This window comes from Coptis chinensis, chromosome 2, assembly GCF_015680905.1.
Source record: "Coptis chinensis isolate HL-2020 chromosome 2, ASM1568090v1, whole genome shotgun sequence".
In the NCBI taxonomy this organism is placed as follows: domain Eukaryota; kingdom Viridiplantae; phylum Streptophyta; class Magnoliopsida; order Ranunculales; family Ranunculaceae; genus Coptis; species Coptis chinensis.
In genome coordinates this window covers 82,124,234-82,143,030 of record NC_141457.1, presented here as the reverse complement: position 1 = coordinate 82,143,030, position 18,797 = coordinate 82,124,234, and the positions used below count along the sequence as shown (strand labels likewise).

The window sequence follows — 18,797 nt, the reverse complement described above, 5'->3', positions numbered from 1 at the left end:
GTCTAGCAAATTATGTCCAATCCATAGTCTTATTATGGTTTTGAGAGTCGAACCATTGAAATCATTTGCACCAAAAATTTGGAATTCATACGAAATTGGGCCACTTAATCAAAACTAATGAAAATTTACACAAAACTGAGCCACTATAATTAAGCGTATCAGAAAGCAAGAATAAATAACACTGAGAAGCTTCCCAGTTCCCACTCAGGTAAAAAACATGGACACTCTAAGAACACTAAAAAAGGACGACGGTAGTTTATTGTCATCGCCTTGCCTGCTGCTCAAGTACGGATCTTCTCCCTGATCGAGGGGATAGCCTTCTTTTGTTTGGCCTTTGCCATCCAAGTCTTTCCAAGAACTCCTCAATCAACCTAGGATACGAAACATATCAAAAAATAAATCAGGCATAATGAATTTGAAAATAATTAGTAGGTACTTGATTTTTCACTCACAGACTGCACATTGACTTCTGCGAAGCTGCAAGCTCACGGTCAGGGAAAGAGTCTTCCAGTCGATAACTTAGCCAGACATAGAGATCCAAAACCTTCAATTGTAAAACCAAAGGCAATTAACATTTTAGAGCAAGCCCTGTCTTACAACTATGACAATCAATAACCATACTAACATTTTGGGTACTATTCACTTGTATTTTTGCCCTATTTGAACTTTGATTAATAACTAGTTCGCACAAGTTAATGCACGAATCAACAAGTTCATATATTATGTATGTAAATCATGACCACACCATGTTGAACAAATGGTCATGTTATTCAATTTAACATATACGGTTAATAAGGAACCTTAAAACTTCTGTTCTAACTCCCAAGTCCCAAGTCACCTTGATCTAAACTTCCATCTACTCAATTATGCGCTAATAACTGTTTTCGTGAGGGAGCTTCAAGACTTCAGTTCCTACTTAAACAGATTGATTTTGCTCTTTCCAACAACTTCTGGTCCACCTTCGACTCCTTCCCCGAGTGAGAAAGATTGACCCAAGGAGTTCCTCGAGTGAGAAGGCCTGTAAACAAACACCCTAGATATTTGGACAAACCCCAACCAGCTTTTTCCTACCATATGATGATTGATGAGCTGAGTAACTAACTCTGAATTTGTTGAGATCTAGAAGTTTTAGCAATTTTCAAAAGAAATGCTACAGAGATAGAAATAACAGAAATCTTACCTTGTGAATGGATTCAAGCTCCTGAAGTCCTATCTGTGTTTTGGGTACTTGGAGTGTGCCGGGTGTAAATATTTCCCTAAGTCGAACAAGGCCTTTTTTCGCATAGTTTTCAGCAAACTGCTCCGCCATGGCAGCATACTAGTATCAGTTTTTCATTCAGTAACATTACCATTGAGCATTTCAGTAAGAATAAAGTATACCTGTGTAAGACCTTGAGATGAAATGTCATCACTCATATCCACTGGACTGTAGACCACAACAAAGTCAAAGAGTTAAATTTTTTTTTATACTATTCAATTCTGGTAAAGTGATCAAATAGACAGGTGATCTCCTATCTCCAACAAAGAAAGATAACAAACCTAACCGAACATACTATAGCACAAAGTTCTGGAAAACCTTCTAGATACAGTATACAAGAAGGAACAATACCTTATACAGAAAAGATACTTATCATGCAATTGGAGGGGAAGCTCATCAATTACAGCAGCAACTTTCTGTGTATAGATAATGGGAATTTAGTACTTCAATAATAGTGCCAAAAAGATTAACTTAGTAGGAGAACTCTCCGTTTTGAATCAAACTGTAACAAACAGAAAACTAGGAGAGTCGCCTATTTTCATCTTTGTTTAAATGATGCATGGGAACCAACTTAAAAAAGTATAGGAATAGGCATACCAACATTTCTTCGCAATCAGCAATGAAATAATTTGGTGATAGTTTTGCTTTCTCCAGAAAGCGTGCCTACATAGAAATGCAAAGAAGAAAGCATATCTTCAAACACTGACAAACAAGGTTGAAAAGAAACAGGTTTGACACTTTGACCGTTTGACCAATATAAATAGTATGGCGCCATTATAGACGTACACAGTACAATGGGCATGTACAGAAAAACAATCACAAAGAACATCAACTTAAAGGAAAAGAACTTTGCATTTTACTCTTTTAGGAACTTGAGAAATTCTCAACGAATGACAAATTACTATGAGACCAATACGGATGACAAACAGGGAGATGCTACCCTACACGTCCTTCTTGTTTTACACATCAGAGTCCTAGGTGGTTGGCAGCTACCATTTGACACACATTGTTTACTTTGATCAGGGAACAATAACTTGATAATTCAAACGATTCAAAGCATCAGATCTGCAGATTTCTTCCAGATGCAAATAAGGCTTAAGAGGAGTTTTAATTATACAACAAGAGCATTTGACCCTTATAGCTTGATCTCTCCCCCTGGATGAACCATGCGGCCCAAATAAACCAGACTAGAAGAGCTTAAAACAATCTATCTTTATTTTCGGGTTTTTTTTTATTTTTGAAATGAAAGTATAGGTTTTCTTCACCTCTCCAACCATCTCTCGGTTAAGTAACATTTTATTGACCCAAGGCCCCAAGCACTCAGCCCACAAGTAGGGCCAGCTAATATCTGTCATATGGTAAATCCCTGCTGAACTTGTATCCAGAAAAACAAAATAAGGTAGGGAAACTAGCTCCATGTTGTCGTTATGCACAACGATTGTTCTTCATCCTTAATACAAACACGCCATAGTTTTCTTTCCATTTATTCGTAGGGAGTGGCTCCATCCCTCCCCAAATATATATAAAATCATGAAACAAACGCAAAAAATACAGCTTTACAAAACGGACTAAGGTTAATCATAAGGGATATGAAGCAGGAGACACTCCATGTAAGAACAGCTATTAGTCCCCACAGATGGAACATTTCACAAATTTTGCAGTCTAGAGAATATGAAGCTAATACCTACCAGTATAGGATGTAAACCTGTTCTTGGATGCAAACGTGAATACAGAAGCAAGAGATCAAAGGTAGGAAATAATCCAGCGCTCTGCATACAAGTCAAATGTTAGATTATGAAAATATTTCAGTGCACTGAAATAGCAGAACTCCTCTTAAAGTGTTTGCATTAATATGAGGAATAGTTGCCAAAGATGTTCACCGCAAGGTTCTAACTAAAATGACCAGTACACCTACATTAAGACGAAATTCAAAGGGAAAACAGAAACCACCTGCAAAGTAGGGGATGGGGACTTCAGTGAAGAATGAAGAAAAGGTATATCTTCCGCATCTAAGCAGGTCACTTCACCAATAGGAAATTTGGACCCGTATCTACCAGCCCTCCCTACAAAAAAAAAACAAGTACGACATCTGAAGCAACAATAGGAGTCCATATTTGCTAGTCAATACATAGATATATGAGGAGATAGTGTAATCTGACAAATTGAACAAAAAAGTATACACTAAACGAGGCCTTCTAACAAAAACGTGTCACGAAATAACAGATTTACAAAAGAAATAGTGAAAACATAAAATGTGCACCCTCATTTCTTCCAGATTGGGGGGGGGGGGGTGGGTGGGGGTGGGTGGGTGGGTTAGCGGTTAGCTCCAACGGTTACACCCTCCTACAGCGACAAACATCTTTTAACGTAGCTTGCAAAAACTAGGATTGAGAGATGAGGAAGTTGTCGAGTGGTGGCAGTGCATCTGAGAAGTGTGAGTGGAAGGAAGCTTATGTGATAAGGTTGATAAAAGACACAGCACGGCTGGGAAGGGCTGCAGTTTTAAAACAATAGAGAAAAGTTGTAAAATGAAAAGAACTATAACAGTCACTGTGAGAGGAGAGGAGAGTGGAGATCTTTTCATGCTTAAATGAAGTTAGACAAAATATAAGGAAATCTACTCATTAAAAGCATAACCAAAGTTCTAGTTAGAGCATTCCCAATGCAAGTAACAACTTGTTACCTCCACATAGGACTATTTCCCCTCATAGTTACTTTATTGGCGAGAAGCTACTAGGGTTGCCCAATGCAAATGTGACTTTAAAATTCGGACGGAATGTTTTATTCCGTTTGAATGTAAAAAATGAAAAAATATCGAAAAAACACGCCGGACGGAATGAAACATCCCGTTCAGAAGAAAAAAAAAAGTCGAAAAAAATCGCGGGATGGAATAAAACATCCTGTCCGGAAAAAAAATCGAAAAAACACACAAGATGGAATAAAAGGTTCCGTCCGAAGATCACAAGTCGGCAAGTGCTACCCTCATTGTAACTTAGTGAAAAGCTACTCTCATTGTCACCCTTGCATGGTGCCATTGTTTTTGGCTCATAAGGGTGACAAGTTGTTATTTCCCCTCAAAGCTGCTTGCATTAGGAATACTCTTAAAGTTGCATTATAGAGGAGCTTCTTTTTCAACTAAAGTGTTTATCTAACTCCTGGCCTTCAATGACAAATAGAAAATACTCTAATTTCACTCAAAAAGTTTTTTTCCCCTGTCTTGTTAAGAAAAATTGTGTCTTGCCATCGCAAGGCATCATGTATCACTACATACAAGAGAAAATGAAATACATTATGAATCATACTTTACTTGGGGAAAAAAATCCATCTTTGTCTCGAATTCTAAAAATCTAAGTTTTGATGTCTAAAAATGTAGGACCAAGATCACCAAACAAAACCAGAATCCAGAAATTTCTTTACATCTACAGGATTGTACAACAAATGAATAGGACAAATGCAGAAACCAAAGAGTAAACTAAATGAGCTTTCTTAAAGGAAAGAGCAATTATACAATACAATAAAGGCAATTTTTTGGAAACTAAATAATCTAGGTTTCAAGCACTGGCAAATTTTTCAGAAAATGTATTTGAACTGGTAGGACCAAAGAACTAACCAGTTTGACCAGCCTGCTCCACTTTATGACCTAGTTTCAGCCTAAAGTCTCAGCCATGTGGATGAAATATACAAATTTATACGGATCAAAATAATATTAAAATATTGATGTAGATTGTTAGTTCGTTGTTTTGAAGACATAGGCATGCGCCCATGTTTTCTTCTCATATTATAGTCGTGCGTCTATAGCTCAAGTCCAAGCCCAATGGGTCGAGAGTCCACTAGTTAGTTATTCTATTTTGGTTGTTGCCCACGTAACGTGTTACTATTGGTCTATTGTTTTTAGGGTTGTTATAAATAAGGACTTATGGTTAGGGTTTCAATCAATTGTTTAGTTGTGTTTGTGTTTATGAACTATTGAGTGATTATCTATAAATGTGAGACTTTTAGGGTTCTATAAAGTGTAGATTTCGATTAAGTGTTGCTTCTGCCACTTCAATTTACATTATTTGGTATCGGAGCAAGTTGATTTTTGGGAGATTTGTGCAGAAAACACTGTTCACCCTAGTTACTGTTCACCACGAATCGTTCCTAAGGAAAAAAAAATCCAATTTTTATTCTTGTAGATCAAGATATGTGTACAGAGTTAGAGATGAGGAATTCATGGAGAACTCATGGACTCATGTTAGCCCCTAGAGTTTGGATTGCTCGATTAGAAGAGTGGAAATGAGCTTTAATGCAAAACAGGTTGGATCAATTAGAAAAAACGGCTAGTCGATTTAGGGAGGCGTTAGTGGAGCTTTCGCAACCCAAACCCCCCATTGTTGGTGGAGCTTCTATAGCCCAACGTAAAGCACCGGTTGTTGTCAATGACAACAAGGAGAAGGAATGAACTTATAAAATCGTTGTGTCATGTCCTGAGCGCAGTATTCTAAAAAACGCTAGGCGGTAGTCGGGCGGTGGGAGAGCGCCTAGGCCTTTTAGGCAGTGCCTAGACGGGCTAGGCACTAGGCGGTTTTTTTTTCATAATATATCTTATAATATATATAGTAATACACACCTATACTATAAGAAATGAAGAAAATCATTTACCATAACTCAAAAAATAAATACAAACAAAGATACTTATTACAAAAATGCGTAATAGTTGAAGAATATTGACTTCATATAAAAACATACAATTTCTTATAGTAACATATAATTTACATTAGACTTTAGTCTTTTAAACTCATTCAAATCTTAAGCCTACACAGGTCTTTAGTTTTCAATATTTAATTATTCATATAAAAAAAAAAAAAGACTGGACTGCCTAATCGGAGTGCCTAGACCCACCTAATCGGTCAACCGATTTCTTAAACGACTTGGACCTAGGCGAGTTGGTTAGGCACCGCCTAGTGCCTAGAGACCACCTAGGCAGCCGCCTAAACCGATTTTTAGAACAGTGCCTGAGCGTAATCACAAAAGCATAATGTAGGTTCATCTCTTTCTTTTGCAAGTTGCAACAAAGACATCCTACTAGCCAGATCTATGAAGGTCTTACCCATCCAATTCAGCAAGCACAAAGTGGTGATTATATTGATCCTTTTCTATCCAATTTTGAGAAAGATTTTGCTCATAGCCACAAAGCGCTTCAACGCCTACTTCGTGACTTCACTTCTAGTATTCATTGTGTTTCAAGAAAGGAGTACTAGTAGCATTGTGGTCCCATGTTATTCATTTGAGCCGATATTTGGGTAAAATTCAAGGTCGAATTCTTAAGAACCACGAGCGAGTGATGTATACGACTATGAAGAGCTTTTGTATACTGGTAGATTTGATTTTCACAAGCTTGTGGACAAGTTTCTTCAACCTGGAGAAAGTGATGTAGATTGTTAGCTGGTTGTTTTGAAGACATAGGCGTGCGCCCATGTTTTCTTCTCATATTATAGCCATGCGCTTGTATCTTCAACCCAAGCCCAATGGGTCGAGAGTCCACTAGTTTAGTTATTCTATATTGGTTGTTGCTCACGTGGCGTGTTACTATTGTTCTATTGTTTTTAGGGTTGTTATAAATAAGAGTTTATGGTTAGGGTTTCAATTGGTTATTTAGTTGTGTTTGTGTTTATGAATTATTGAGTGATTATCAATAAAGGTAAGACTTTTAGGGTTCTATAAAGTATAGATTTCGATTAAGTGTTTCTTCCGCCACTTCAATCTACATTAAATATAGAGAGGTTTTTCATTATCTTCAACTAACAAAATGCAAAACATATAAAGTTTCAACTTATCAGCGTGTTGTCAACTAAGAATACCATCCATGTAACCCATCCAAAAAATGATCTATCAGATGGATTCTAGATGTTACCTCTGCACTAAAGAATTTTCGACTATGCAGGTATAATACTATAATGACAATATTGACTTTCTATCTTTCATCTGGCTAAATCAAGTACCTGCTATCTGTTTGATCTCTGGTACAGTAAGATCCCGCATTTCTGTGCCATTAAACTTTTTCAATGTTGAAAATATAATTCTGGAGATATTTAGGTTAAGACCCATGCCAATTGCATCACTGGCCACAAGAACATCAAACTCGCTGCTCTCATCATTGAACATAGTAGCCTGTAACCCTAAAGAGCACTTTTTTAGCACTTTAATACAAATTTGTGACTGCAATACAGATGGTTGGAATGCAGTATCCCTAAAAGACTTGATATTCGAACTGTAAAAGCTAACAAAATGATAGTGTAGTGAATTCTAAAGAGCATTTGTGAAACTATAAGACCCTAATCATAAATTGCTTGTTAGCAACAAATTTGGCTCCCCAACAGCAGACATGATGTATAAAGGTGCAAGTCGTGCAGTTGTGCTATATGACTTATGCGTAGTGAAAAGAAATAAGAATAAATTAATTAATTAAAATCTGCAAATGCACTATTTTCTCCGGCATTATTATAGATTGTACAAACAAATAAGTGTGCCTGCACTTTCTACAAGAAGGTGAGTACATGCTACAATGAAGAAATTTAACATTGGTGGGCAGGTGAGATTCCACAGTGATTGTTTAAGTCAGATATTTAGAATAGTTTTCCAATAAACAGTGATTTATATAAATACTAGAGTATTCTTCAGTAATATACCGCTAGCCTAAGTTGATCAGACTTGAACAGAAGTACAGATTTAGTCCGTATTAACATAGAGCTACTATTTGCATATACCAAGTTAAAGTATATATTATGAAACCTTAAGTTTCTTGGAAGAAGAAATTGACTTCATACCTGTCTTGTTCGAGTCTCTGGTGGAAGCGAACCATAGACCACAGAGCAAAGATGCTTTCCCCTCTCTTCGATTTCCCTCTAGTAATATAAGAGATGGTGTAAGAAGTCATACAATGTTCAGTAACTTAGACTAGCAAACAAAAGTATAGATTAAACCACCCTTTGCACTAAAGAATCTAAAAATGTGACACACAACTTTTGTTTTCTTACACATCACTAGCCTCTTCATACTTGTGAGAGGAAATAAGCTTTTGTAAAGGATTCAATTTAATTTAGATGGAATTGCAATCATTCCCTTGCATTAAGAAGTTGTGCATATATACTTGGTGACTTCTTATTTCATCTTCACCAATATATTGATGACCACAGTTGATCGCTAAACCTATTAGAATGTGGTGAATTTATGTGGAGTTGATCTATATGATCAGAAGAAAGAACCCAATCCCAACATGTCTATGTATGCAAACCAAGCGCGGGTCAAGAGTAAGTTAATTCGTTTTAGGTCTCAGGAACTAGACCCTAATAGAAATTGGAAAATCAAGTAAACATGAATATAAATTGGAGGTGGAACGTTTGAGTTATACACTTCAGCCTTATGAAAAAGACTCCTACGTTGTTTCTGAATTCTGATGCTTAACATACCCAAAATCAACAAAGAACCTTCTACTTATAATTTTGTTAAAAGAGCAAATCTATGAAAAATCAACACTAAAGACAGTTTCATACCTTTAGCCTGTATATCTCACGACGTGAAAAGGTCACAATACAATCACCTGTTTTTATGTTAGAGAAGGACCCGAGCGGAACTTTTGATGGAACTAGAGGTAACAACCTTTCATAATATTGAACCTGACAAAAGCAAATGATGGGGACATTATAGACCAACAAACATAAGGTTAAAGATGAAACATACATCAGATATGCTATAGTAGTCGGATGACAAGATGACCTCATGACCATGAACAAGGAAATTATATGAAATAAACCACCCAGAAGTGTCCACCTATCTAATTCCCAAAGATCAATATTTCTCCTAAAACCCAAAGCTCTTAGACGCATAACAACATGAAATTTGTAATTGCAAGTATCATTGTCAAAGAGAATAGAGGTTTGGTAAATTATAAGAAGGAGTTTTCCCACAATGAACCAAAAAGTCTTCTGCTTTTAATCTGTATCTCCAAATTCAATTCCTCAATGAAGAATCCCATTTCATCAGCCTAAATAAATACCTAATGGACAAACTTGGTCCAGCACAGCCTATATAATGATGCTCAGTGCTAGCACCTTATGCTCCTGCTCATGTATCACAAACAGCATGTACTGCAATAATATATTGAAGATCTTGTAATTCAATACTGTATGTTAATGGACCATATGTAACACAATTTGATTTCTGATTTGAGTTACTGGACCAGATACACAACACCTAAAAAGTTGTCATCCTACTGTGGAGGTCTCAAAATAACTCATTGTAGTAAGATGAAGTTTGCAGTTAGAAATGTGAGTAAAGAGCATGGAATAAGTGGTGAACATACATGATGCTATGTGGTTGAGCCAGAAACAACACATACACAATGACAGCATTAGTAGAACGTAATGGTGATATCGCAGCATACGCTGTTCAGGAAGCACGAACGGGGATATGCACTTTCCAAGTGTGTGATTCATAGTTGACTTATTAAGTGGTACAGTTGTTCCCGACCATCCCAAAAAAAAACAACCAAGGTTGATGTAATAATTTATATTTTATTTAATTTAGATGTCCATGTGGGCCATATATTAGAATCCCAGCTAGAGTATTTTAGTGTTTGTAGGGTTCAAGGAGGCAAGGTTATAAATAGGATAGGAGCCTCCTTCTTGAGTTTTTTTGTGTTACTGAGAAGAACAGTCTTGTTACTGCGACATTATTTTTATCGAGAAATTGGGAGTTAATAAATTCTATTATTATTCCGTTGCATATTCCCATCAAAAGTCCCGCTAAATAAAAGGTAAGTTAAAATTATAGTGATCCAGAAACTCTCAACCAATCAAAACTGTAATAAAAATGTCAAAAAAAATTATGTGCAAGAGTTGACAAACAGCAAAAGCACAATATATGGAGTTATGGTTAGAATATTTGGCTTTCTCAACAACCTGATATACAAAACTCAATCAACACTCCATGGGATGTGACTATTGTAGAAAAAATATTACCTGGATGGAATCATCAGTTACTCCCAGAATCTCCTGAATAAGGGGGACAACAGCTGGATCTCCACAAAGATGAAGTTCATCAGCAGGAATGCCTAATAATGCACGTGTAAACGAGAATCCCCTTGTCCTACATCCCACCATCTTAAAAATGAAAATACAAGGATAAGATTAATAAGAACAGATGTAATGACGATTGAAGAAATAATATCATGTTTGTTTGCTTACAAGAAAGGCAGAGAAGATGGGGGGCCAGTGAAAAAACACAAACTTAACAACACCAAGAACAGGAGTACAAAATATGATTTATGAGCTACTACTTTTATAGAACTTCACTCGATGGAAATCAGAAAGGAACTAGAGCTAATATGCTTGAAAAGTAATGCATAAAATGGCATAAATACACGACCATGTGGACATGATAGATCTGAAAAGTACAATATATATACAACGGATCTGTGTTGTGCTGGTACTTCAAAATGGAAACCGTACCCAAGTCAAACACTCCATATTTTAACTGAAAATGTCGTGTCCCTGGCGTGTCTCAACCGTATCCGTGCAACACAGCAACGGATCCACTTTTACTTCTAATTCTAGTTACGCGTTGAAAACCTGATCAGGCCAATTACCGGGACAATTTTCTTGTTCATAAATGTGTCTCTGACTATAAAGCATGCATGCACTCTTTAACCCATGTTATCTTTCCCAGCAGACCAGTTCACTTGTACAAGGTCTTTGATCTTTTTCGCATTTTATTTAGGCAGAAGTATCCTTTTATTCATTCTGTCCTTCTTGCCAACCAGCTAGTATTAGAGAGAACTATATCTAGGATTTTGACTATGATCTACAGATCTTTTTTCTAAAAATTCCTAACCAAAAGCTTGAGCTGAGAGGTTAGATCACTGTTCTAAAAATCGGCCTAGGTGGTCTCTAGGCGGTGCCCAACTCACTCGCCTAGGCCCAAATCAGTTCCAAAAGCGGGCTAGGCGGACTAATCATCCTCTAGGCAGTCAAGGTGGCCGATTATAAATTATGTGCTACTATATGATAAGAAAGATGATGTGTTTTTATATGAAGTCGCTCTTCGGTCATCCTATTCAACTTGAGCAGATCACTTGTCATCTTTTTCAACTTACGCCTTTTTGTAATTAATGCTTTTGTTTGTGTTTATTTTTTGAATTATGGCAAATGTTTAATTTCTTCATTTCTTGTAGTATGGCATATATATTTGGAAAAAAAAAAAAAAAAAAAAAAAAAAAAAAAAAAAACCCGCCTAGCGCCTAGGGGGCGTCTAGGCACTGCCTAGAAGGCCCAAGCTCTAGGCGCTCTCCCACCGCCTAGCGTTCTTTAGAACATTGGGTTAAATAGGCTTGGAGTCCGGTGTTCTCATGCCATGTAAAGGAGGAAGAACAATAGGCTTTTAAACCTCAAGGCTGGACCAGTGGGACGCCTTAATGATAAAAAATGAAACAAGTAAATTATCCACCGAAAGGGAAGAAGTGTAGGCATGCAGTAAAAATTAAGTAAGGGGTTGTTTGTTTTTTTATTTTTAAGCATTCAGCACCGCTGAAAACTAGTTTTTAGCATTCAGCGAAAGGTAAGTTGTTTCTTTTTATTGGAGTCTTCAGCATTCAAAGGTACCAAACCGACTTCAGCATTCCGCGTTTCTTTTCTCACTGAACGCTAAAGAAAGAGTCGCTCAAGTTAAGTTTCCACCTCTACCCTCTACCCTTCCATAACTTGATAACCCTTCCATAACTCATCTTCTCCTACTTTTGGTTGCTGCACTATAATAACTAGGTACGTAAATACCGATTTCTCTACTCTATTTATCTTTGATCCATTCTTAATTAATATGTGTTCTGTGTACCGTTTATATAAGATACTATGTAGTCATCAGTGATAGGTGTAAGCTTGTTAGTTTTAATGAAGAAATTTGTTTCATTCCATAGATTATCTTGTGTTGGTTTGGATCAGTTTTCTTTGTTTTGTATTCTACTATTGTGCATAATTGAACTATTTAGTGTAGGGAAAAAGATTGCTAAACGTCGGAAAAAGATTGCTAAACGTCGGTCTCTTATTTGTCCTATTTAGTGTAGGGAAGCATCAATTTTTTTTGCATGCTGATTATCTCTGTGTTTGGTGGTGTACTAGTCTGAGAAAATCATGTTGCAATATTTGAGTTCCAGAGTTGATGTTTTGTGCCTAGGGATAATTGTAGAATTTTTCAGTAATACACAACGAACATTTATGCTTTGATCGACTTAATCCTTAGATAACCTAAGTCAAGTTTAATCCACGGCGGAACTTTTGGAGAACATATTAGTAAGGCAAAAATCAATGGCTATTGTACCTTAGCTGCTCAGCCTTCCTCAAGAACCCAAGTCTATTTTACTTGTGTCTTGAAGAGTGATTTTTGACATATGAGGAGTCTCTCTTCATTGTTACTCCCAATCTTCACCACTCACGCATCCCATTTCAACCTGGTTGCGAGAGCTCTAGCTGTTTCAATAAGTGGAGCTGTATCGTGCAGTATCACCCAACCCTCAGGCCGTAGAAGCTTATCTATCTCTGTGAATAAATCAAGTGTTGTACACCTCTTTGGTTGGTTGGTTTCAAGCGACAGGAGTCCATCTGCGTGCACCATATCGTAGGTTCTAGGGTATGTTGGGAATGCTTCACACCAATCATGCAATACACCTAAAAATCCCCTGTCAAGGATTAGTGGAAGGTAGTTTTGAGAACTTGTAGGAACCACATTCATGACCCACACGGATTTCCCTGCTTCCAATAAAGCAGAGTTCAGACCACCAAAACAAGCATTCATATCCAGCACATTTCTGAGCATGTTGTAAGGTGGGGAAGGATCCTCATCACCAGGTCTCTTTGGATGATCTGAGAATAGAAGGGGCGAGAGTAGATACCAATAATTACGGATCGACTGCTGAATTCCAGTTTAGTGCATCCTCGGCAAAGTCCTCTGGTAGTACACTGTGAATTTCAAGTTCAGTTGAGCTTGGCTTGAGTCTAGAAGGCCAGTATGCCTAGACTTTGAACTGTATGCAGTACTTGTGCTAATCCCAAGAGATTTTGAATCTCAAAGCTTTCTAGTCTGCAAGTTTAAAGCATCTTCTTTTTTTAAGTCCTTTTCCAGTTTTTCCATTCTCAAATTGTTTTGGTGTTAGTGTGTTACACATTGCAGTGGTTTAGACTTTAGATACAATCCAACATGGTTAATAGGGTCCTTCAATTATGGTTGGTTCTAATTTAACCTTTTGTCCTATGTGTGCAACTCCAATAATTTAATATAGAATCTTCTTCTTAACGGAGAATACTGACCTTTAAGGATCACTGAAATGTCAAGAGAAAACTAAAAAGAGATGATGAAGAGTGAGGTGAATAAGAATGTCCTCTTAGGTAGACTTTCCAAAATGCAAAACTGCTCAGGTCCAACTATTTTCCTCCACGGCTCCACTTCCTTTTACATTAGAGAACTTTACCACAAATTTCACTTATATCATTTTCTCATACTGTAGGATTTTTTCCAGCAATTTTTCGTACTTCTTCTTGTACTTGCTTCATCGCATCCGGGTGATTGACAAGTTCAGCCATTATGCATATATACAATTCACCATATATACTTTTTCACAATATTTGTTTTTATTCAAAATTGCATTCGTCTATGCTTCTATGTATTTTTTATTTTATTAGTGCATTGCTTTAAATTTATTTAAATGGCTAATGAGTGACATTAGGCATGGGTCCCCGGAAGGAACAATTAACTCCAAGAGTTAAGAAAGAGAAAAAAGCAACTCAGGAAGTGGTTGAGAAATCTGCTCCAAGTCCTAGGTTAAAGACCGATGATATGTGGAAAAAATGTTTCATCGAAATGTGTTTGGACGAGATTAATAGTAGAGGCTTTAGTGGAACTTCATTAAAATTAGAGTCATGGACTAAGATTATTGAAAAAATGAGCAAGAATTACAATGTCCTATACACACAAAGGCAACTCAAGAACCAATGAGATTACCTTAGAAAGCAATATGCAGCATGGAGGTTACTATCAAAACGGACGGGATACGGAGTCGATTTTGTTGGAGGTGTCTTTGAATTCCCGGATGAAGTTTGGGATGACTTAATTGAGGTAGAAACTCACATTTTTTTGTTCATACAAGTTATATAAGCGTATACATATTATTTTAGTTGTTTAATTTGATTTCTTTATTTTTTGCTATAAACAGAAATACCCGTTGACGGGTCAATTTAGGCATGCTCCGTTGGCGAATAGGGAGTTGTTAGAATCCTTGTTTGAGCCCACCCTAGCTTCTGGCGATGAAATGTTTAATCATAAGCATCCAATTCCAATGACGAATCCCCCCAATGATCATGTTGCAAAGGTTCAGAATATTGAAAGTGATGGAGATGAGGATAACCAGATTCATGGAGCTGATTACTTCCCTAATGTCACAATCTATGAGGACTATGATCCCTACACATCACAGGATGTACCCATGGATGACACACAATATAATCCTTCTCATGATATTTTATCTGATAATGAAAAATCTCCTACATATGCACAGAATACTCCAGCAGATGGACCACCTAACCAACGATAGGTTCCGACTACGTCACGAGTAAAGAGTGATGCAAGTAGCTCGCAGCAAAAACGTAAGAGAGATTCGCTTGAGCCAGCAGATCCTCTTGTTAAGAGTATTGGGGAGCTTGTGGAGATGGTGAAGACTGAAACCATGGGAGACAAGAAGCTTGTGGATGAAAGTGATGTGCAGGTGCAAGAGTTATATGTTTTGGGTTTGCTGGATGATTCTCTTTATCTTAACTCCTTAGAAGCTCTTTCCCTCCACTCTTCTCATAACAAGAAGCTTCTGAATCTTCAAGAAAATAGGCTTAAGATCCAATTTCTGAAAAATATTACTTCTAGGATGACATAATTTTTGCAAATAATGTGCGTTAATTACTTGGATGACTATCGTATTTACATTTTGTTGACTTGGATTACTGTCATATTATGGTTATTATGATTCAACATTTATGAGAATTTTTGTTGACTTTGATTGCGTATGGTTGCTTTAAACTTGTTACTTTGAGGTTAACATTTGGTTTTGTTTTGTTTTGTTTTTTTAAACTTTAATTCAAGGAAAATGACACCACGACAATGGTTACTAGTGTATTTAATCATAATATTCACATGGCTTTTGACAAAACATAAACGTATAAGGCAGAAGATATACATATCCGCGCTTATTGGGAAAATGTACGTACAAGAGCTTCTACATGGAGCTTCTACACATATGTTTAACATGCTAAGGTTGAAGAAGTTTGCCTTCATTATGCTATGTGATCACTTTTGGCAAAGGGAGTGGCTTCATGATAGTAAACATATTAATGTAGAGGAAAAAATGGCTATGTTTTTAATGACTATTGGTCATAATAAGCGAAATCGATCAATAGTGGATCGATTTCAACATTCAACACAAACCATTAGTAAGTGTTTTCATGAGGTGCTAGTGGCAATGCTCTATTTATCAAAGGAGATGATAATTGATCCACCATTTGACGGGATTATTCATAAAGGTGGATCTCGTTACCAACGCCGTTTTAAGAGAGGGTCATTTAAAGGAGTAGTTGGAGCTTTGGATGGTGCACTAGTAGATGCATACATTCTACTTGATAAGCAAATTCCTTTTCGAGGAAGAGGAGGTAAGGATTGTTTCCAAAATGTTTTTGGTGTGTGTGATTTTGATATGAAATTTACTTATGCGATGGCTGGATGGGAAGGGATTGCACATGATACTCGTGTATTAAACGAGACATTAAGATGGCCTGAAAAAACGGATTTCCATTGCCTCCTGAAGGTGCATATTAAAACAACCTCATCGATCAAATATATATTTTTGGTTTACATACTTATTTATGTGTTTCATTATTGTAGGTATGTATTACTTGTGTGATGCTGCATACACACATACTAGGGGCTTTACGTGTCCTTATAGGAATGCTAGGTATTGGTTGGCAGATTTTAAGTGCGGTGATCGTCCTAAAAATAAAGAGGAGAAGTTTAATCATACACATTCTTCACTAAGAAATATAATTGAGAGAACATTTGGTGTCTTGAAAGCAAGATTCAAGATATTGAAGAAGATGGCTCCATATAGTTTTCGCACACAAGTTCAAATTGTTGTAGCATGCATGGCGATACACAATTTTCTCCGTTGCGTGGCCATTGATGATGATGATCGATTGTTCAAGCGATATGAAAAAGAAAATATGACTATTCCAGTGAGGTCTTCAATTAACTCTGACAGACCAGAAGCACCATCAAGTATAAATCACACATTTGGACCCGAGGCACATGAGTACATGATCAACTTGCGTGATCAAATTGCGGAACAATTGTTTAGTAGACATATATGATCAAGTTTACAAGAGCCGCACTTTGGAGTTACTTGTAATGTCATTTAACTTGGTATTCAGATTTTATGGATGACCTTATAGTTATTGAACTATTATTTATATTTATATTTTTAGTATTTTTTTTTTTTTTTATCTCATATTACTATACGAGTCTTTTAGGCGTCAAAATGTTGAATAAACAAAGGAAATTCTGTCAAATCCATTTTTAACTCTTTTGTTTTACAAGTAATCGAGTTAGTGTTTAAAATAGATTGCAAGGGTAAAAATGTTTAAATGATTTATATTCAGCATTCAGAATGAGGTCATTCTGACAGAAAACAAACATGTTTTTCTGAGTTCAGCATTCATAATTCAGCATTCAGAAGGTGGGCCATTCAGCATTCAAAATTCAGAGGCTCAAAAAAACAAACGACCCCTTAGATAGAAATAGTTAGAAGAAGAATTCCTAAATAACTAACAGACATACCTGAATCTCATCAATAACAGCACATTGAAAGCGTGAGGAGACATCAGCCATTTCAACGGTAACAGCTTTGTGTTTTGCACCTTCAACTTCCTCTTTCTCTTGTCCAGTGATCAAATCACAAGGGACCTTTGCCTTGTTTAATCTCTCAGCAACTTCCCAAGCAAGCAGTCTTAAAGGACCACAATAAATCCCTGAAAAAGAAGAAAAGTTTAATCCAACTTGTACATAACTCTGTGAATACCTCGATAGAGAAAAATATGAAAGCTCAAGTACCTGTGGAGCTCGACTCTAGTCGCTTTAAGGCATGGTAAGTTTTACCACTGTTTGTGGGACCGACATGTAAATAAACATTGCGGGGCTGTTTCCGAGCATTTGGATACCATGTATGGGGACGTCTGTGAGTAAAAAAAAACAAAACGAAAAATCCATCCTGGTCTATTTAGCTTACAATGCCAATACACATTTATATACAATTGTTACTGACTAGTAATAATCTTACGTTAAATCCGTAAAATCAAAATTCCGATGACCTCCAGAGCTACTAAACCGCCTTAATCCGTGGCGAAAAAACTTCATTGTATCTGCCCAATACTACAATGAGGAAACTATATATATATATAAGTAGTGGTGTGAAGTGAAGAACGAGTTGTGAGGAGGAATGAGAGTAATAAGTGAATAAAGTTTGAGGTGAAGAGAAACAAAAGGCTATTTCCCTTGTTTTATTTTATTAGTGCTTCCATTTAGACATTTTCACTCTTTTGACTAGTCTAATCACGTAAATTAATTTTGGAGAAATACGTAGGGATGTCCATTCTGCCCGAAACCCGAAACCCGCCCAAAACCCGAAAAAAAAACCCGCACCGAACCCTGCCCAAGCCCGACAAAACCCAAACCCGAACCCAGACCGAAATACATAGGGTCGGGTTTGGTCACACTATCTAAACCCGGACCGACCCGAACCCGACCCGATAATTTGGCCCTAAACCCGTTAAAAGGGTTAAAAAGCCCGAAACCATATCCAGACCGAACCCGAACCCAAAACCCAGTTATATAGGGTAAAAATGTCCGACCAAAACCCGAACCCGAACCCGAACCAGACCATAATTCCCAACAACTATATTTTCATTTATTATCTATTTATCTTCAACAAACTTTTAGTCTTTTGCTCATTACTATTTACTTTTGGTCTTCAAGACAAATTACCTTTGACCGCATTCTTACTACTCTTTTCTCTATTCCCTCCAACAACTCCCCAAGAAACAAAAACAACCCAATCATATGCGTTCATGATGAAGAGATTGGTGGGTTTGATGGTCTTCTTAAGTTTGCATTCACTTCGGAAAATTTGCGGCGAGACCTTCTCAAATATCTCTTTCTAAATGTCACCAAGGCCGAAAGAAATCAAAAAGCCGGATTCACACCACCACAAGAACCGAAACTCCCAAAAGCCATCAATCTTATTGTCAAATCAACAGTCGATTCACACCACCACAAGAAGTCGAAACTCCCAAAAACCATCAATCTTATTGAGTTATTGTCTTTGGAATTGCTTTTCTTTTTGGTCTACTTTTTCTTCTTTTTTCTTTTCAAAAAATGCAATCTCATTAATTTTGAATCTTTGACGATTTGTTGGGTGGGCTTT

At 36.9% G+C, this 18,797-nt stretch overlaps 1 protein-coding gene and 1 pseudogene across 4 annotated transcripts; both read right to left on the bottom strand.

Moving 5' to 3' along the window:
* Positions 1-64: 64 nt before the first annotated feature.
* Positions 65-17,924, bottom strand: ATSUV3 (ATP-dependent RNA helicase). 4 transcript variants are annotated; one of them, XR_015211744.1, is made up of 16 exons: positions 17,655-17,924; positions 17,429-17,550; positions 17,156-17,346; positions 10,258-10,398; positions 8,791-8,913; positions 8,065-8,142; positions 7,240-7,408; positions 3,209-3,321; positions 2,947-3,027; positions 1,856-1,921; positions 1,610-1,674; positions 1,381-1,426; positions 1,181-1,297; positions 839-1,018; positions 453-544; positions 65-371 (listed from the first exon to the last, which is right to left on the bottom strand). XR_015211744.1 is itself a non-coding variant. In XM_086590163.1 (15 exons), exons 1-15 carry the CDS (start codon positions 17,729-17,731, stop codon positions 263-265), a joined length of 1,590 nt encoding a protein of 529 aa, XP_086446289.1. In that variant the 5' UTR covers positions 17,732-17,862; the 3' UTR covers positions 65-262. The 4 variants fall into 4 exon arrangements, 3 of the variants coding, with proteins under 3 accessions (XP_086446289.1, XP_086446290.1, XP_086446291.1); XM_086590163.1 differs by lacking the exon at positions 839-1,018 and having other exon boundaries at positions 17,655-17,862; XM_086590164.1 differs by lacking the exons at positions 839-1,018; positions 1,856-1,921 and having other exon boundaries at positions 17,655-17,863.
* LOC147518271 (putative pectin methyltransferase QUA2 pseudogene) lies at positions 12,614-13,866 on the bottom strand (annotated as a pseudogene).
* Positions 17,925-18,797: the final 873 nt, after the last annotated feature.

What these genes read in the sequence shown, in the direction of transcription:
- ATSUV3 (XM_086590163.1), bottom strand. Translation starts at nt 17,731, where the DNA reads ATGAAGTTTTTTCGCCACGGATTAAGGCGGTTTAGTAGCTCTGGAGGT. An exon ending in ACTAGAGTCGAGCTCCACAG is followed by an intron (nt 17,347 to 17,428) that starts GTACTTGAGCTT and finishes CTTCTTTTTCAG; the next exon opens with GGATTTATTGTGGTCCTTTA. An exon ending in AGAGATCAAACAGATAGCAG is followed by an intron (nt 3,322 to 7,239) that starts GTACTTGATTTA and finishes TTTTTTTTGTAG; the next exon opens with GGAGGGCTGGTAGATACGGG.